Raw genomic sequence first — 17,599 nt, 5'->3', positions numbered from 1 at the left:
AATGACTGGACCAGTGGTGGGTTGCTCCTGGTTTGCACCGGTTCGTAAGAACCGGTAGTAAAAATTTGTAGTAGTTCGGAGAACCGGTAATAACATTGGCTGGCCACACCCCCAAACCGGTCCCTGGTCCGGTCGCTGCTCGCTTTTTTTTTTTAAAGCATTTTTTCTACAACCTCTTCAGCTGAAGAGGTTGTAGGGAAAAAAAATGCCTTTAAAAGCCTCTGGCGATCCCAACTGAGTTGCCTGATCGTCAGAGACTTCTAAAAGCATTTGTTTCTGCAACCTCTTAAGGTTGTAGAAAAAATGCTTTTAAAAGAAAAAAAAAAAAAAGTTGCCCACCCCCACCCAGTCACATTACCCCTCCAAGCCATGCCCACAAAATAAGCCATGCCCACAGAACCAGTAGTTAAAAAAATTTAGAACCCACCCCTGGACTGGACTCAGAGTCATCTCTGTTTGATACTAAAGAACAAGAATGCCTTCAACGCCAGCCATAGCCATGCTCTTGAACTATTTTTACTCTTAACCAAGGGCCTTCACTACAGCAGATGATAGTACTTAGCTAACTTTGGCTGGTTCTGGAAACTACCATATTTTTCGGAGTATAAGACGCACTGGAGTTTAAGACGCACTTTAGTTTTTGGGGAGGAAAATAAGAAAAAAGCTGATTGGCAGGTGGATCGGCCTCCCGTAATACCCTTGATCAGGTGTTCCCAGAGGTGAATTTTAGCAACAGGTTCCTTGGTTGTGAGCTCTGTGCCTTGCTTTTTTTTCTGCCTCTGAAACTTCTGAGACTCCGTTTCAGAAAAAACTTTTTTTCCTGCCTCTGAAAGCCTCCGAAACAGAGCTTTAGAAAAAAAAAGCCTCTGAAGCTCAGTTTGGGGACTTCTTTTCTGAAGCTTCATTTCTGATGCTTTTTTCAGCCTCTGAAACCTCCATTTGAGAAGCTGGGTGGGTGATCGGAGCTTTCTTCCTCCGATGGGACAGGCTCAGAGGGCGGGGCCACAACAGTGGGGCTACATTTGGAGTATAAGACTCACCCAGATTTTCACCCTCTTTTTTGGGGGGAAAAGGTGCATCTTATACTCTGAAAAATACAGTAAGTAGGGCTAGTTCCGTGAGAATAGACTGAAGCCACCATACCTAAAGATGAAGCAAGCACGTAAGCAGAGCGGACAAAAGTCAGGAAAAGATCCCCTAGGCAGGGCTATCAAACTTGCAGCCCACGGGCCAGATGCGTCATGCACCAGCCATGCTCACATCTGGTTTAGCAAAGGGGGAAAAAGTCACAAAAACATCACATGAGGACGCAAGTTTGACACCCTTGCCCTAGGGGAAGTAGTTAAGAAAGAATCAAGTCATTAAGGAAAAAAAGGGGGAAAACGTTATCTGAACCAGATAAAAGAAATTGGACCTCAGCACACGAAAAAAAAACCTTCTGTGTGTCCCATCAATAGCTACCAGATTTGTGAACCAACAAAGCAAGGACATTGGAGAATAAAAGGGGACCTAAAGCCCACCCACTCTTTCAAACATTTTTGGATCCAGATTTGGTGGTTTCTATCCCTCTGGCTAGTGCTTGCCAGTCTAGCTGAAAAAGGTGTGTGTGTGTGTGTGTGTGTGTGTGTGTGTGTGTGTGTGTGTGTGTGTAGTAAGAAAGAGCAAATTTATATTTTGTGTCCAGTAAAGTTTTGCTTTGATGTTATTTTAAATCCACGGAGTCTCCATGTATTCCAAAGAACCAGTTGTGCCTCTTTGTTCAATTGAAAGTGATTTGAGTGTGGCTCTTTTCCAGGGCTGTGAATGTGTGAATGAGTGACCATAAGCTGAATATGAGCATTTGTGTAACAGTACTTGGATAGGAATCATCTGTTGCTAGATTGGTAGTTATCTGGGAGAAGGTGACAAGAAACCGTCATAGATGAGGTGACCATTGTTCCAATCTTTCACTCCAACGGATGACAGCCTTTAGTCAAACTTGGCAATCTTGAAAGATAAGCATGGTTGGATCTGCTTAGTAAATACTGTGGGAAGGGCCCCCTCCCCAGAATAAAGTATTCTACAGGATATTAAAAGAGACAGAATAAAAGGAGAAGAGAAAAATCTGCTTAAAGCAGCCCCAGTCTTTTGCTATAGGACAGGTGTCAGCAACCTGCGGCTCCGGAGCCACATGCGACTCTTTGGGCCCTCTGCTGTGGCTCCATGTCAAGTGATCACACCACTGGCTGGCGCCGCCCCTCCCCTCCCAGTCACTCCTTGCCCGGTCTGAGAAGGTAAGGGAGACAGCAGGGGATGGAGAAGCAGCCAGAGCAGAGACAGAGAGATACAGAGAGAGTGGGAGAGAAACAGACATAGAGAGATACAGAGATACGGGGGGGGGGGGGAGAGAGGGAGAAAGGGGGGAGGGAGGGAGAGAGAGAGAGGTCAAAAGGGTTTTGTGATTCCCGGTGTTTTTTAACAACTGGTTCTCTGTCCTAATGTTTGGCTGGGTAGGCGTGGCTAGAGGGGTGTCATGTGACTGGTGGAAGTGAGTGACATCAAGTTGGCCACACCCACCCAGGTTTTGTGGCTCCTGGTATTTTCTTTTCTGTGGAAAATGGGTCCAAATGGCTCTTTGAGTGTTTAAGGTTGCAGACCCCTGCTATAGGAAAACAGCCTCAAGCAAAAGCCTGAAGAGGTAAGGTTTTATGAATGGATATTTTGTATCCATTCATAAAGCAAGGCCACTGTATTAATACACAAAGGTCAGCCAGCAGCTCCGAATAAGCAGCACAATAGGCAAGGAGCCTAAACTGACAAGATTAGCTCAGACAAACAAAACACCTAGGATTTGCAAAAAGGGGACTTTTGCCTGTAGAGCCAGTCATGGCCCCATGACCCTATAGGAATCTGGCAACAGCCATTAAAGGACATACCGTATTTTTCAGAGTATAAGACGCAACTTCCCCCCCCCAAAAGGGGGTAAAAATTTAGGTGTGTCTTATATACTGAATGTAGCCCCGCCCACCCACTGGCCCCCACCCTTTGGCCTCTGCCTTGCAGCAGTTACCTCCTTGCAAGCAAACAGCAAGAAAAAACAGCTCCTTTCAGCTTCAGCACATCCTAATTAGCACAAGTTGATTGGATCGGCCTTCCGACTCTCAGCTGTTTTGCGCAGGCTCTGCTGCTTGCTGCAAAGAGGTAAATTGCTGGAGCAGATTTTTTTTCCCTTGTGCTAATCAAGCTATGCTGAAAAAGAAAATGAAAGTAAAGCAGGCTGTTTGCTGTAACGAGGCAAAATTGCTCAGAGGCAGAGGGAGATTTCTTTTTCTTCTTTTCCTCACCAAAAAAGGTAGGTGCGTCTTATACTCCGGTACGTCTTATACGCCAAAAAAATACGGTATTCTTGCACAGGAACAGGCATCTCAATGATAAAGGCCCAAAAACTGTATAAAAGCCCACCTACTCTCAACTCCAATTCGTCAGCCACTCTAGAAAGATGCTGCTGTCACTGTTGTTTCTGACTACCAAATAAACAGACCACCTCTTTTCCAAATCTGCAGCCTGCCTCCAATTCATTTCTCCCGTGTCTCTCCCCTATCTTGGAATAAGAACCGGACCAGATTTAACTTCCAACAATACTTTGATGAGAGTCATGGCGTAGTGGTTAAGGCATCAGGTTAGAAACTGGGAGTCTATGAATTCTAGTTCCACCTTAGGCACAAAGCCAACTGGGTGACCTTGGGCCAGTTACTTTGTTTCAGTCCTAGGAAGGGGGCAATAGCAAACAACGTCTGAAAAACCTCTCAAGAAAATTGTAGGGACTTGTTTAGGCAGTCCAAGAACTGGATACGACTGAACGGAGGGGGGGAAAAAAGGAAACCAGCAGGGAATACCAAGGCTATAAATTAGACTGTGGTGTTAAAAAACAAACCAGAAAGCGACAATGGTTAATCATATATGTTGTTATCTCCTTAATTTCTATATCCATAGGATCTTTAGGAGCTAAGCTCAGCTCAAGAGCCATAACATTTTTTTAAAAGCCTTCCTTCATGACTGCGAATGAACTAGCTGCCGCAACCTCAATTTTACACTCTTGTTCTCTGAACACTGGCTATTTTTCATGTCTATTTTTTAAATGATGCAATTGTACCCTGCTGTTTTCAGTACCACAAACTCCGCCCCCCCGCCCCGCCCCCCCAATCCGCAAAAGTGAAACACAGAGGAGAAGGAAGGAAGCAAGGCCGGGAGGCCTGACAGAGTAAAAGCTGGGATCCACCAAGGGTTGCTATGGTGGGTAGAAAGGCTATCTGAACAGATGGTGTTCATTAAAGTGCTAAATTCCCAGGAGTCAGTCCTGAAAAGTAGCCTACTTAGGGAGAGAAACATAATCACGTCTCATTAGTTGGAAATTAAGATAAAGAGCTTTTTCTGCACTACAGGCTTAAGCTTTTTCTCCCATGTGTAAACTGGCTGCAAATGAAGCTGGCTTAAGAAATCCCTCCTGTATATCAATCCCATCCTCCATTTTGTGCATGGTGATGGCCTGGATTAACCATCCCATGGCCCTCAACTAATAGATGCCTGCCATCTTTACTCCTTCTGCCTGAGACAGGAAAACATGTTCCTGACTGCGGGTGAGTCTCTGAGAACATATGATCTCCTTTCATCTTTTGTATGAATCTCCCTTCACTGACTTCTCCTCGTTCTTGACTCCTTCCCATCTGGTGTCTTGACCTTTAAAAAAACAACAGAAAATCCCAGTTTTCCTATTCTTCCTATTGCTTGGGATAGAAGGGAAATGTGGCAAAACCTTATTCAATTTTGCTTGGTGTTTTTTTTAAAGTTCAGCCTGATAGGATGTTGTTTGTAAAAGAACTAAAAGTTCAGCTTTTTACAGTTTCACTAGCAAAGTTCTTTGTTTTTATTTTAAAGGAAAGGCCCACTGATCAGCTTTCAGGCCCGCTGATCAGCTTTCTTTCATGAAGGGGGTACAATACTTGTTTCTAGTGGATATCCTCCTTTCTCTGAAGTCAGTCATTGCTAGTATGGTGTGGAGACTGAGCTCAAGATCCTTGCTTGTGGAATTCTTCAAAGCTGTCTCCCCTCCTATAATATCTACCTGAGGCTACTTAGGAAGGTCATTTGATGACATTGGAGTCAGGTACTATCATGAGACCTAATCACTTATTTTGATCTCTGGCTGTTCTAGTGAAGTCATTGTGCTGTCCCGATTACACACACACACATAACAGTGGTTTAGTTGATTTATTAGTATTCCCCAGCAATTCCCTTCACCAAAAACCCAGAACTGTCCCAATTAAGTCCAGCCAAATGTAGACCAATGCTAGTCCACAGAGCTATGGCTAATGAGTCCACAAGGTACTTGAAAGTTTCCGAATCAAACTAAACCCACCAGGCAAAATTAAATTTCCAATACAAGATGGTTCACAATCCAAATCAAAGCATGGCGTCAATCTAAAGCAAGGCAGAAATCACAACAACTAGGAAACAAACAGGTTCTTCCCAGTATTACCTCTTCCTCATCACTGAGCGGTTGGAGCTGTGATCAGTTTCCACACCTGAAGCCTCAGGGCTGTCCTGCTACAGCTGAGCTTCAGTCAAATCCCTCTCAGAGGCTGCTTGGAGCCCTTGGCCTCCTCCAGATGCGCCTGGAAATAGTTCATCTTCCTCAGAGTTGACATCTGGAGAGGTATTTGGGGAAGCGTCCAGGGGAGTCATCACAGTCATGGAAGTGTTCTCCCAATATCTGGACACTATTTAAATCTAGATGGGGAGGAACAGGCTCAAGCTCAACCCTAGCAAGATTGGCTTGGATCCCAGGATTTGCTGTGCTCAGGAATTTTGCATCTTTAATTCTTGATGGTGTTGCATTCTCCAGACTATTTTGGGGTCCTCCTAAATTATCCGCTTTGCTTGAAGAGCTGTTACCAATAGGATTCTGGGTGAAAGGTAAATGGCTCAGGGCCCAGCTATCTATGGTACCACCTTTCTCCAAATGTCTCTGCCTGTCCCATAAGGGTGGGCCTACTATGGGCACCTTCAAATAAACAATGCCATCTCCTGTCATCCCAGAGCCATGTCCTTTTTGTTTGCTTTTGTCTTTCCTGTATACTTTTCCCCAGAGGTCCATTCCTGCTCTGCTTTACAAAAGCATTGAAATCTTGGCTTTTTTAATAGGCCAAAGATCAAAAGTATTTGTGAACTTGCTGAAAATGGATAAAGTTGTTTTTTTAATGTATCTCCCTCAGGACTCATAACAAAGACTGTAATGCAGTGTCTAGAAACTAGCACTGCCACATATACAATCCAAAGTATGGATGCGGCGGTATGTAGACAACAAATTCATCATAATAAAAAAAGAACTAAAGACACATGAAACAATCAACATCTTCAAAGGAAAAAGAAAATCACCAGAGAAGAAGAAAACAACAACAACACACTATCCTTCCTGAATATCCTCATCAGCAGCGAAAATGGTAGAAAATTAAAAATGCTAATCTGTTGAAGCACAACCCATACTAATCAAGTGCTCCATTACCAAAACAACAATCCAACATTCTTTAAGAGGAGCTGTGTAAGAACATTATTTAGACCACAAGAGTCTAAATACACTGCTGCAATTCAGAATATCATAAAAAGGAAATGGTCTTCCTATACACCTTCCAACAAAATGAATATACACATGGAACTTTATAAAAAAATGCCTGATCATTGAACCAGGGGTGAAATTTACTTACCTTCGCTACCAATTTGCTACCTCACGCGTGACATCTCTGTGAATGGGACGTGATGACGTCTGGGTGGGTAGGCAGAGCCTCCTGCTGCCGGCTCTACCAGTTCACCCGAGCGGGATAGAACCGGCTCAATTTCACCACTACACTGAACCCACTGCAGCACAATCAGCATGAGCTATTAAAAGGTTAACACTACCACATATCAAAAACATCTCAGAAATTACAAGCATACTATTACCACATGTCATATCGTAGCAGACAAACCAACTGAAGCCCTCTAGAAGATCTTAAGTAGATCAAAAGTTCCAGTAGTCCAAGAAGAAGAAACAGGTTTCATCTCCAAAATATAATACAAGGACTGTAACAGTCCGTAGAGATTCTCAGTCATCCAGGTCATGGTTGTCCAAAAGGTGCTTTTTCAGGAGGCAACTGGACTTTCTTGTTTTTTCTTTGAAGACATTTTGCTTCTTATCCAAGAAGCTTCTTCAGCTCTGACAGGATAGCCCTTCCATTCCCCATTATCCTGTCAGAGCTGAAGAAGCTTCTTGGAGGAGAAGGGAAACATCTTCAGAGAAAAAACAAACTCCAGTTGCCTCCTGAAAAAACACCTTTGGGACAAGAACTGTAACAGCTAATAGGTAGGACAGACAGATTAGCAGAAAACATCCATGAACATCAAATAGCAATCAGAAGACATTATGAAAACTCCTTCATCTCACAAAAATGGACAGACTGAGCCATAGTTTCAACTGGGAAACTGAGCATCCTAGACCAAGCTAAATCCAGAAATGTTAGGGAATTCCTGAAAGTTTGGCATTCAGATAAATCAGCCATCAAGAGATACATACATAGGGATAAATTACATTTACATACCATTCAAAATAAATAATAAAAAACTTAAGAGGGAAACAAAAAGACCAAAACACACCTTCAGCAGCCTATACTGTACCAAAATAAACAGGGATTAATATGAGGAAAAATGAAACAGAAAATGATATCCTAATCAAGGAACCAAGCAAATAACCAAGCTCAAGAGAGCACCAAGGACTCCATAGTTCAATCCTGAGCTACATACATTCTCTCCTATTTTTGCCTGTGTTTATTTTTTATTTATTTTTCTCTGCATCTTTCTTTTTTGGGAACTATGTCAGGGTTGTTTTCCTTTGGTGTAAATGCCCTATTTTAAACAAAGTGTTCAAAGTACAATGTCCCTCATTCAAATGTTTTCTTCCCACTAATATCATTTGGAAGGATTTCCTGTTTTTGAGACAGAAATGATTGAATTATGTTGTGAAAATAAATTCATTTGAACATGCGCAATGAAGGAACTGAATGAACTGAATTGAACAAGACAATCACTTTCAAATTTAAGTTTACTTACCCTTCAGTTTACTTACCCTTCTGAAGGATTTTATTGATGAAGCAGAGTCCAATCATTGAGATTTGGGATTTCAAATCACTCAGTGTCTGTTTAATCCCCACAAAACTGCTGAGTTCCTCACATTTCAGTCCAATCAAAGCTTCTGAGCAATCAGATATGGCCTTTATTTTTGGGTAGTCCTATGGTAACAAACAGTGTTGAAGAGCTCTTACAGTTCAGCAAAATCTTTATTTGGATATTGGAGCATGGAGACTAGCCTTTTTCTCCCTGTTGTGTAAGACCCTTCTACATAACACTGTTTCCACTCTCTAATGCCCAGAGTCAGAAATGAGACAACTGTGCTTCCATAGCCTGCCAAACATAAAAACTCTACTGGGTTACTTGGGAACTTGTATCTAAGGTGACTGGACAAAAAATGAAATAGTAGATCATTGGACTTAAAAAAAAATACAAAAAAAGCTGTTGGAAAGAAAAGTAGTAATTAAAAACTGTTCTGCCAGGTTTTGGACCAGCAACTTTCTATTTTCAAGGCAAAGGTTTTATATTTTGTACATGATAAAAGGCAACTTTAAAAGGTAGAGAGGAAGGTAAACATTGAGTTGCTCAAATGGAAATTGCTGCCTCTGCAAAGTAGCCAATGAATAACGGGTTATCATGCAAACAAACTGAGATGCACTATCTGAAAACAAACAGGAGGCTTGAGCCGATATGCAGTAATATGGGAAATCTGTATTGAAACTCTAGACTAGAAAAATGTGCCTAATAATAATAATAATAATAATAATAATAATAATTATTATTATTATTATTATTATTATTATTATTATTATTATTATTATTATTATTTTATTTCTATACCGCCCTTCTCCTGCGGGACTCAGGGCGGTGTACAGCCAAGACAAAACATTGCATATAAAATTTAAAAACAATTTAAAAAAAACAATTAATTTCGGCCCAAGATATTAAAAACAACCCAATTAAAACCAAATTCAATTAAAACTGAGAGGATGGGATCAAGCCAGCCCAGCTAGATGGAATAGGTGTGTTTTCAGGGCCCGACGAAAAGTCCGGAGGTCTGATATCGTGCATATCTCAGGGGGTAGGTCATTCCAGAGGGCGGGTGCTGCCACAGAGAAGGCTCTCCCCCTGGGGGTCGCCAGCCAGCAGTATTTTAATACTGCACAGGGATTTAAGAGAAGATAAGGTCACCTATTTTATCCCTCCATAAATAGTTGCCAGCCCACAATGAAGGGTCAATGAGGCAATTTAGATAAGTTTCTTGGTGTTGCACAGAAAGTGGTCAGAGTGTTTTTTCAGGAATAATAGTTTTCAGTTACTGGAAGAGTCCAAAAGAACATTAGCAAAAACTTCCTAACAATATGAGTAGTTGGGCGACCAGATACTAGAGGTGCTGGACCTCTATTCACTGTTTAAGTTCCAGCTGAGGGTAGTCAGTCGTCTGTTGGGGATGCTTTGGTCTGGATCAAATTGAGCAGGATGTTGAATTTGGTTACTGTACAGGTAGTCCTCAACTTGCAACAGTTCATTTAGTGACTATTCGAAGTTACAACAGCATTGGAAAAAGCGACATAACCAGTTTTTACACTTATGACCGTTGCAGCATCCCCATGGTCACGTGATTTACGTACAGATGCTTGACAACTGGTTCATACTTACGATGGTTGCAGTGTCCTGGAGTCATGTGATCATCTTTTGCAACCTTCTGACAAACAAAGTCAATGGGGAAGCCAGATTCACTTAACAACCATGTTACTAATTTTAACAACTGCAGTGATTCACTTAACAAATGTGGCAAGAGAAGTCATAAAATGGGGCAAAACTCATGGAGCAAATTTCTCGCTTAGCAAAATAACTTCGGGGCTCAGTTCTGGTTGTAAGTCAAGGACTACCTGTACTTAAATGTCCCCAACTCCATAATTCAACTCTATACAGTAATTCTATGATTCTGGATGAATGAAATATTAATTTTCATTTTAAGTTAATCTTTCTAACTTAACCCTGTCTGCTTTTGGGAGTCCTAATTCATGATATATTATTTAAAGACTTAATACAATTATCAGGCTTATATTTAGTACAATTATCCGAAGAAAATTGCTTATCATTCATTATTGGTTTAATGTGTATGAGTGTGTGTGTGTGTGTGTGTGTGTGTGTGTGTGTGGTGACTAGTCATTGCAGTTTCTTTGGAAATATTTTTCAGAAGTTGTTTGTTCTTGCCTCCTTCCTAAGGCTGAGAATGTGTGACTTGACTGGCCCAAGGTCACCCAACTAGTTTTGTGCTTAAGATGGGACTAGACCTCACAATCTCCTGGTTTCTAACATGATGCCTTAACCACTGCACCAAGTTGATTGACAACTTGCTTATTGCGGTGTATGAAATCAACCATGCTTCATTCAATGAATCATGGTTAATCAAATTGTAGCTGACCAGGATATGTGATCTCATTTACAATGTGAAAAATGAACTTTACCTGTAAGAATTGAAAGTCACTTGGATCGTCCAACAGATTTGTCAGCCACAGTTTCTGCTTCTTAAGATCTGCAAGTTGCTCATGTCTGCGCTGAATAGAATTCCCCATATCAAGTAAAGCTGCCTTTTCCTCTTGATCAATGAAGTCCATCACCTTAGTCTGCAGTCGCTTGAATTCTTTTAATACCTCTGTAAAGGCCCAACTAACTTCATCTCTGGTATTCTTCACCACTTTCTGTAAAGAATGAAAAAAAACAAAATATAGCATATGTCCATCTATCTTGATTTAGGGCTCTTCCAGAAAAAAAACACCAACCTATGGGTCCATTAGAGAAATGAGATTGTCTTCCTTGTGTACCCATGACTCATCATCAGTTCTGCAGGATAACATCACATTCTAGTTTCCTCCTGTTATGTTTTTTGGGAAATTGAGGTCTTCCATCTATCTAAATTGAAGCAATAGGTAGACAGGGTCTGGTACAATCATACACACACACACAATGGTGTGATTGTGGAGGGGAAGAAGGTTCAACTAGTTCCAAATCTAGCCCATCTGGAACAACCCTTAATAAGGGACAACTTTCTTTCAGTGGTGGGAAACACTGTTTGAATGAAGAATGTCTCAGGTTCAGTCCATTCCATCTACAGGGTTATTGGAGAAGGTTCCCCTGGAATCTTTAAAAAAAAAATTGCTGCCAGCTACCGTGTTTTCCCAAAAATAAGACCCTGTCTTATTTTTTTTTAACCCTGAAATAAGCACTTGGCCTTATTGCCATGTGCTCAAAAGCCCGATTGGGCTTATTATCAGGGGATGTCTTATTTTGGGGGAAACAGGGTAGTGATGGATCACAGTTTTGATTCAATATAAAGCAATTTTTAAGAGCCTGTAGTACAGTGGACTAAAGCTCTGTTATTAACAACTGCTGCTTGCAATTACTGCAAGTTCAAATCTCACCAGGCTCAAGGTTGACTCAGCCATCTATCCTTTCAAAGGTAGGTGAAATGAGGACCCAGATTGTGGGGGCAATAAGCTGACTTTGTATAAATATACAAAAGTATGAAGGCTATTGCTTAACGCATTGTAAGCCGCCCTGAGTCTCCGGAGAAGGGCGGCATATAAATTAAAGCAAAAAAAAAAAAAAAATTGACAATACATGCAACTGAAATTCTCAGATTAGTTGCAAAATGCAGGTGTATTTCGTATAAGAGGCAAACAACTGTTAAAGTAGGTGGATGCATATGTTAAAACTCTAATCCTCTGTGTGCTACTAGCCATGTGGGTTGAAGACCAAAATATATGGGCAGCACCAATTTACCTTTCATAGAGTTATAGTTAGAGCAAGGCAGAACATATTCAGCATTGGCTTTTAGCCTTAGGATCACTAATTAAGAATCTTGTCTATAGGATCCAAAGAAGCCAATGACTTCAGAATCCATAAGGAGATATCACTACAGGGAAAGAGAAAATACTGAATGGCAATCAGGATCACATTTGACATTTGACATACTACATTATTTGACATGCTACATTATTTTTTATTTAAGTAGTTAGGTGATTTAGAGCCAGAACTGAATGATTTAATGAAGATCCTTTTTATAAACCATATTCCTGACTTCAGGTTGAAAATTCACTATTCTTTCTTCCTCTCCCTGATCCTACATTTTGGCATTACATGTTTCTACATTGCCTGATATTGAGGGGAGGAGGAGGGAGACCTTGTCAAAAGAAAGTATGCTGGTTGAACTGCTAAATGCCTTTGACTGGAAATAACACCATGGCCTTCTAAAAAAGTTGTCGTACTTATATCATCATAATGATCATGTCATAGTATAAGTATGTGTTTTCCAACCTTGTCAATTTGAATATGTTTAGACTTCAGCTCCCAGAAATCCCCAATCAGACATGCTTGGCTGGGGAATTCTGGGTGTTGAAGTCTACACATCTTCAAGCTGCCAAGGTTGGAAAATACTGCCATGTACGGTTGGCCCATCTGTGAAAATTGTAGCAGGCATCTTAATGGTTGGACATGAAGTTCTGGTATAGATGCTAGTTCCAGTCTTGTCTGCTACTATCTTCTGATTTACTGCTGTTGGGGAAGTTGTTTTGCCCCCACCCTCAACTGAGAAGGTCCACATTTCTTTCATCCACTTTTCTCACTTGCAGCTCACCATAAGGTAATTCACTCTTGCTCTATGTTTCTGATGGTCTTCTACCAATATCATGACCTGGTTTTCCACACTGGCATGTATTCTCTGGATCTCCACCTGGGAAAGAAATGCCCCCATCAAAATCAATACAGAACATTTGTGTAATCACACAGCCATTAGAGATATGCAGACACTGTGACAGGTTGACACTGTGGAAGTATCAACATTGGAACAGAATGCGGGGTGCTCATATATTAAAGTATCAGCTGAGTGGCATACTTTAAAATATCTTTTTACCAAGCGGTCATAAACCTTCTGTCTCAATTCAAGTTTCTATTGCAAAACAAACAAACAACAGCAAACTGTATTACCAAGCACACCAACCTTTATCTGTGAATTCAGTGTGGTTGCAAAAACTTTCCTTAACACCCATGAAGAATTTTCCATCCTTTTTTTTTTTAAAGTTAAACAAAGTACATATTTTGATTAGCACCAGTTTTCAAAATACATTATTATTTCCAAGAATACCCATGGATTCTGCAGAGCTCAGTGGTTTTTGTTTTAAATCCCATATGCCCACCCAAAAGAGCAAACTAATTGAGGGGCTGCTAGTAATACCATAGAGCAGGGATCTCCAAACTTGGCAACTTTAAGACTTGTGGATTTCAACTCCCAGAATTCCTCAGCCAGCTTTGCTTTGCTGGCTGAGGCAGCTTTGCTGGCTGAGGAATTCTGGGAGTTGAAGTCCACAAGTCTTAAAGTTGCCAAGTTTGGAGACCCCTGCCATAGAAGGTAAAAGAGAGAGGATGGCAATGAACAACCTAATCTAGTAAATGTGAGTTCAGAACCCCACTTACTAAAGCAGTTATTTTGACTGAGGAAGAAGGTAGTGGCAGCCAATTTCCTTTAGAGCTCATGGTATGTCCTCAGAATGGCAAATATTCCCGAAAAATTGCATTAGATCAATTGTCCCTGCTGCCAAAGCCCACACTTCCAATCTTATCCTTATATAGCTTCTGTAGAAATTTTGCCTTTTGTGTTATAAATCAGATGACCTTTCTCTCATGAGGGATGTATGCTAACTTTAAAAACTTATTTATTGTTAAGGGGGGGGGCTGCTTATTTCAAAGTACCATTTTGTTTGTTATTTTGATTTACTTGGCCTGGGGTCTTCCAAATAGGTTTCCAGATCAGGAAGTTGTAATCAGAATCAGCTAGCATCAGGCTAGCAAAGACTGTTTTCATGCATATTAAGACATCAAGGTTAGGAAAAAAATCACTAGCAACTCTTTGCAGAACCCAGCCCTTTTGCTGTGGCAATAGAAGAAGCTAGGGGAATACTTTTCATCTTGAGTTTTGTTTTTCTTCCTCTCCTCTGTGTTTGGGTACAGAAACAGGATAAGGCTATAGAAATCATAGCCTAAGGATGGAAGAAAAAATGGCTGATGGCATGCAGAGGTGTCAAACTGGCGGCCCATGGGCAGGGGTGGGTTCTACTTACCTTTACCACCGGTTTGCAATGGGACCACGCTCGTGCGCTCACTTCTGCACAGATCACCCATGATGATGTCGTGGCGGGTGGGCGGAGCCTCCTGCTGGTTTTACTACCAGTTCTATAGAACCGGACCAAACCGGGAGCAATCCACCACTGCCCATGGGTCAGATCCATGATATGCAGGCCATACCCACACCAGCTCACATGATGGCAACGTGACGTGGCAAGTTTGACACCTGTGCCATAGTGAGAATACATTTCAGTGATTCTGACACTCCCCAATATGGCTGAACAACTTATAAGAATGGCTGGTGATGAACATATGGCAGAAACAGAAATACTAACGTACAATCCGCAAAGTCTGGGAGGAATCTTGGCATATGAATGAACCTTACAGAGCAAGGGAATGCTGCATAAAAGAGGAGAAATAGTAAGCATGGAAGAGAAACAATGAAAGCAGTGTGTAAATTAGGATTCTGATCCTGACCTGGGCATCAAACAATTGAATGACATCTATCTTACAACCCCCAGTCCATATCAACTAAGGAGTGTAACATATGTGAAAAACTGTCTACCTGTAGCAATGGGCTACTTTTATAGGCTAACTGATGAGATATGAACCTGACTCACTTCTACTACTCAAAGCTGCCTTCCATAAAAACATGAGGCAACAGGGTACACTCTGACACCCAAGGCATATACAAAAACTGCTTACTTCTTTCTTGCTTCTTTCTTGCTTCAGAGAAATGACTTCATGGTTCTTATGCTCTTCCCGGACACAGATTTGGCAAATAAATTTGCCTTCCTCTTTGCAGAATAGCTCTAGCAGCTTACGATGTTTTGCACACATGCTGCCTTTCAAGTCACTGAGAGGTTCCACCAGCTGGTGGTTCTTGAAAATCTTGTCTGTGTAGTGAGACTGAATGTGGTTATCACACAGGGAAGCTATACATTGCAAGCAAGACTTGACTGCTTTTAACTTTCGCGTGAAACAAAAATCGCACGGGACATTCTTGAAACTAGCCAGCTTCTGTGGATCTTGAGTTTCCTCCTGTGCAAATCTCATTGCAATTTCTCCCAGGGTTATATTTTTGCGGAGCTGAGGTGTTGAACTGAAGGGTTCCCGGCACTGAGGGCAGTAAGGTTGTTCCCCAATCAGAGCTAGGTGTTCCCAATAAACGTGCAAGCAATTCATACAGAAGTTGTGCCCACAGGCTGTGGTGACTGGGTCTCTGAATACCTCAAGGCATATTGGACATACAATATTGTCTTCAAGGAAAAGAAAGCCAATCTTCTGCATTGAAACGGGAAACTTTATTCTTGGCTCTGATTCACACAATTTTCAAATATGTCCAAGTCAGTCACCTATTAAAAAAGAAATCTATGAAACAGGGACTTTTGACCCTCAAGGGGCACATACTATGATTTTTAAGTCCACGGGACTCAGAAATTTATACACTCAAACCTATTCTTACTTTGCATTCTCTCACGCTGACTCGTTCTACGTGTGGCAAACTAGTCCCTACAGTTTTCCTGGAAATATTTTCAGGTTTAGGCCCTAGAACTGAGAGAAAATGATTGGTCCAAAATCACCAGCTGACTTCATGCCTAAAGCAGGATTGGAAATCTCCATCTCCCCCAGTCTGGTGCCTTCACCACTACACCAAAGTGGCTCTCCAATCTTACATCTACCATACATAATCATTACTTCTACTCCTCCAATGGTATGTTCAGAGTGAACATATAAATCTTCTAACCAACCCCGTGGTGTAGGTAGTTGACTGCTTATTGAGGTAAACCAGTAACCTTGAACAGGGTTGCTAGAAGTACCTGCGCTTCTTTCCTTTGATTCTGGTTACCTCTGTGGACCATATGTTATGGCTAAGGACTTCATGTAGCTTTTGGGTCCTAGACAGTCCATCCCTGCTACCGAAAATAGAATCAACACAATCTGAAGACCTGATAAAATTTAAAGTCATATCATAAAATAAATGTATTTTCTAAAACAAATACAGATCTGAATAGGCTTTATTTGCTAATTTAATCACCTATTAGTGAACTTTTTTTGTGCAACATTAATGGTTCAGTCCACAATCTACTATTTAACATTTAACTTTAACAAGTAAATCTCACTGTACATACAATTCATCAAAATGAATTGTATCAAGTTGCACTGCCAATAGCAGGATCCAAACTAGACCTCTTGACCTGGATCAACTATGAATTTGGTCTGCTGAATCCCTATAACACTTTGAAAAATAACTTATTCTCTCCACCTATTATTTTTGAAACTTGTGTTAAAAATAAAGATTTTTTAACCTGTTTTTATTTTATTCAAAACAAAGTTAAAATACAAAATACAGAACTAAAAAAAAAAATCCAAAAGGAAAAACTACCACAAAACATAGAACATTTTTAAAAGGTGCATCAAAAAAGACATATCATTGGGAGCAAAGTCTCCTGGCTCAGAAACTGATGCTATTGGGAGTAGAAACTGAACCTCTGAATAGGGCCACTAGTTGGCACTCTATGACAACTGTATTGCTGCCTTTGCCACGAAATAGTACCTCTGAAACGCTCTTACCTATGTTCAATTGATTCTGCTCTTCATTTTCCCCAGTGGGATTCTAGGTACTATTACATTGCTGTGTCACCCAGAACTCCTCTGAAAACCAAGGGGCCCTCTAGGATCCATATGCAGAGGTTACATAGGTGCGATCCAATCCAAACAAAAGTTACTCTCTCATTTCAAGCTACAACTGAAGCCTCAGTCAAATCATATACCAGAGTCCTAGAAAGAACCCCAGGCTTCGTTGGAACCCAACATTAGATGCCTGGGCAGGCCATTCACCTAAGTCTTGCTCCCTTGCAACATCAGACTTCCAAAGCCAGCAGGGAGCTATCTGTCTGTGGCAAGGGATTGATGGTTAACATTCCCCAACTCCAGAACATATTGCCACTGCCTGTTGTCACCAACTGAATGCAAAACCTTGCTCAAGAATGCAAAGCCAGAATGATTTTATAAATCTGCATGACATTACCGTTTTCTAATCATGTATGCTCCCATACAGCTATGACCTTTCCCAGTAGGAAAGTATATTTTGTTCTTGTAATTGTTACAAGCAAACACCATAACATTCAAGGCAATTAAATTATGAAGTTGTGATACTATGGTTCTGCAGATTTCTCTGAGAGGTATTATCTGCACTTACCTGTTAAACGTCAATTGCACTTGGTAAATTAGCAATAGATACTCTACTACAGCTCCAGTGATTAAAGGTTTTCAGCTGTGGTCTTGTCCCACTCCTTGACTTGACTTTATCTGTTTATAGCCAATCATGAGGTCT

At 41.1% G+C, this 17,599-nt stretch overlaps 1 protein-coding gene and 1 long non-coding RNA gene across 2 annotated transcripts in view; one reads left to right on the top strand and one right to left on the bottom strand.

Moving 5' to 3' along the window:
* LOC117660527 (uncharacterized) overlaps positions 1-6,410 on the top strand; it is a 26,858-nt gene extending 20,448 nt beyond the window's left edge. The window contains exon 2 of the long non-coding RNA XR_015732474.1: positions 6,252-6,410. This is a non-coding gene — a long non-coding RNA (uncharacterized LOC117660527). The remainder of the gene's footprint in view (positions 1-6,251) is intronic.
* Positions 1-17,599, bottom strand: part of LOC117660524 (E3 ubiquitin/ISG15 ligase TRIM25-like) — a 24,568-nt gene extending 6,969 nt beyond the window's left edge. Inside the window, exons 1-5 of the mRNA XM_034408688.3 lie at positions 17,465-17,599; positions 14,968-15,617; positions 12,779-12,874; positions 10,611-10,844; positions 8,135-8,297 (exon numbers count right to left, since the gene is read on the bottom strand). Of these exons, the coding sequence (XP_034264579.3) occupies positions 8,135-8,297; positions 10,611-10,844; positions 12,779-12,874; positions 14,968-15,552 (1,078 nt within the window). The 5' untranslated portion in view covers positions 15,553-15,617; positions 17,465-17,599. The remainder of the gene's footprint in view (positions 1-8,134; positions 8,298-10,610; positions 10,845-12,778; positions 12,875-14,967; positions 15,618-17,464) is intronic.

Source organism: Pantherophis guttatus, chromosome 2, assembly GCF_059756535.1.
Source record: "Pantherophis guttatus breed Tessera chromosome 2, ASM5975653v1, whole genome shotgun sequence".
Taxonomy (NCBI): Eukaryota; Metazoa; Chordata; class Lepidosauria; order Squamata; family Colubridae; genus Pantherophis; species Pantherophis guttatus.
The sequence above is the reverse complement of the archived record's forward strand: the minus strand, read 5'-3'. Positions and strand labels throughout refer to the sequence as shown.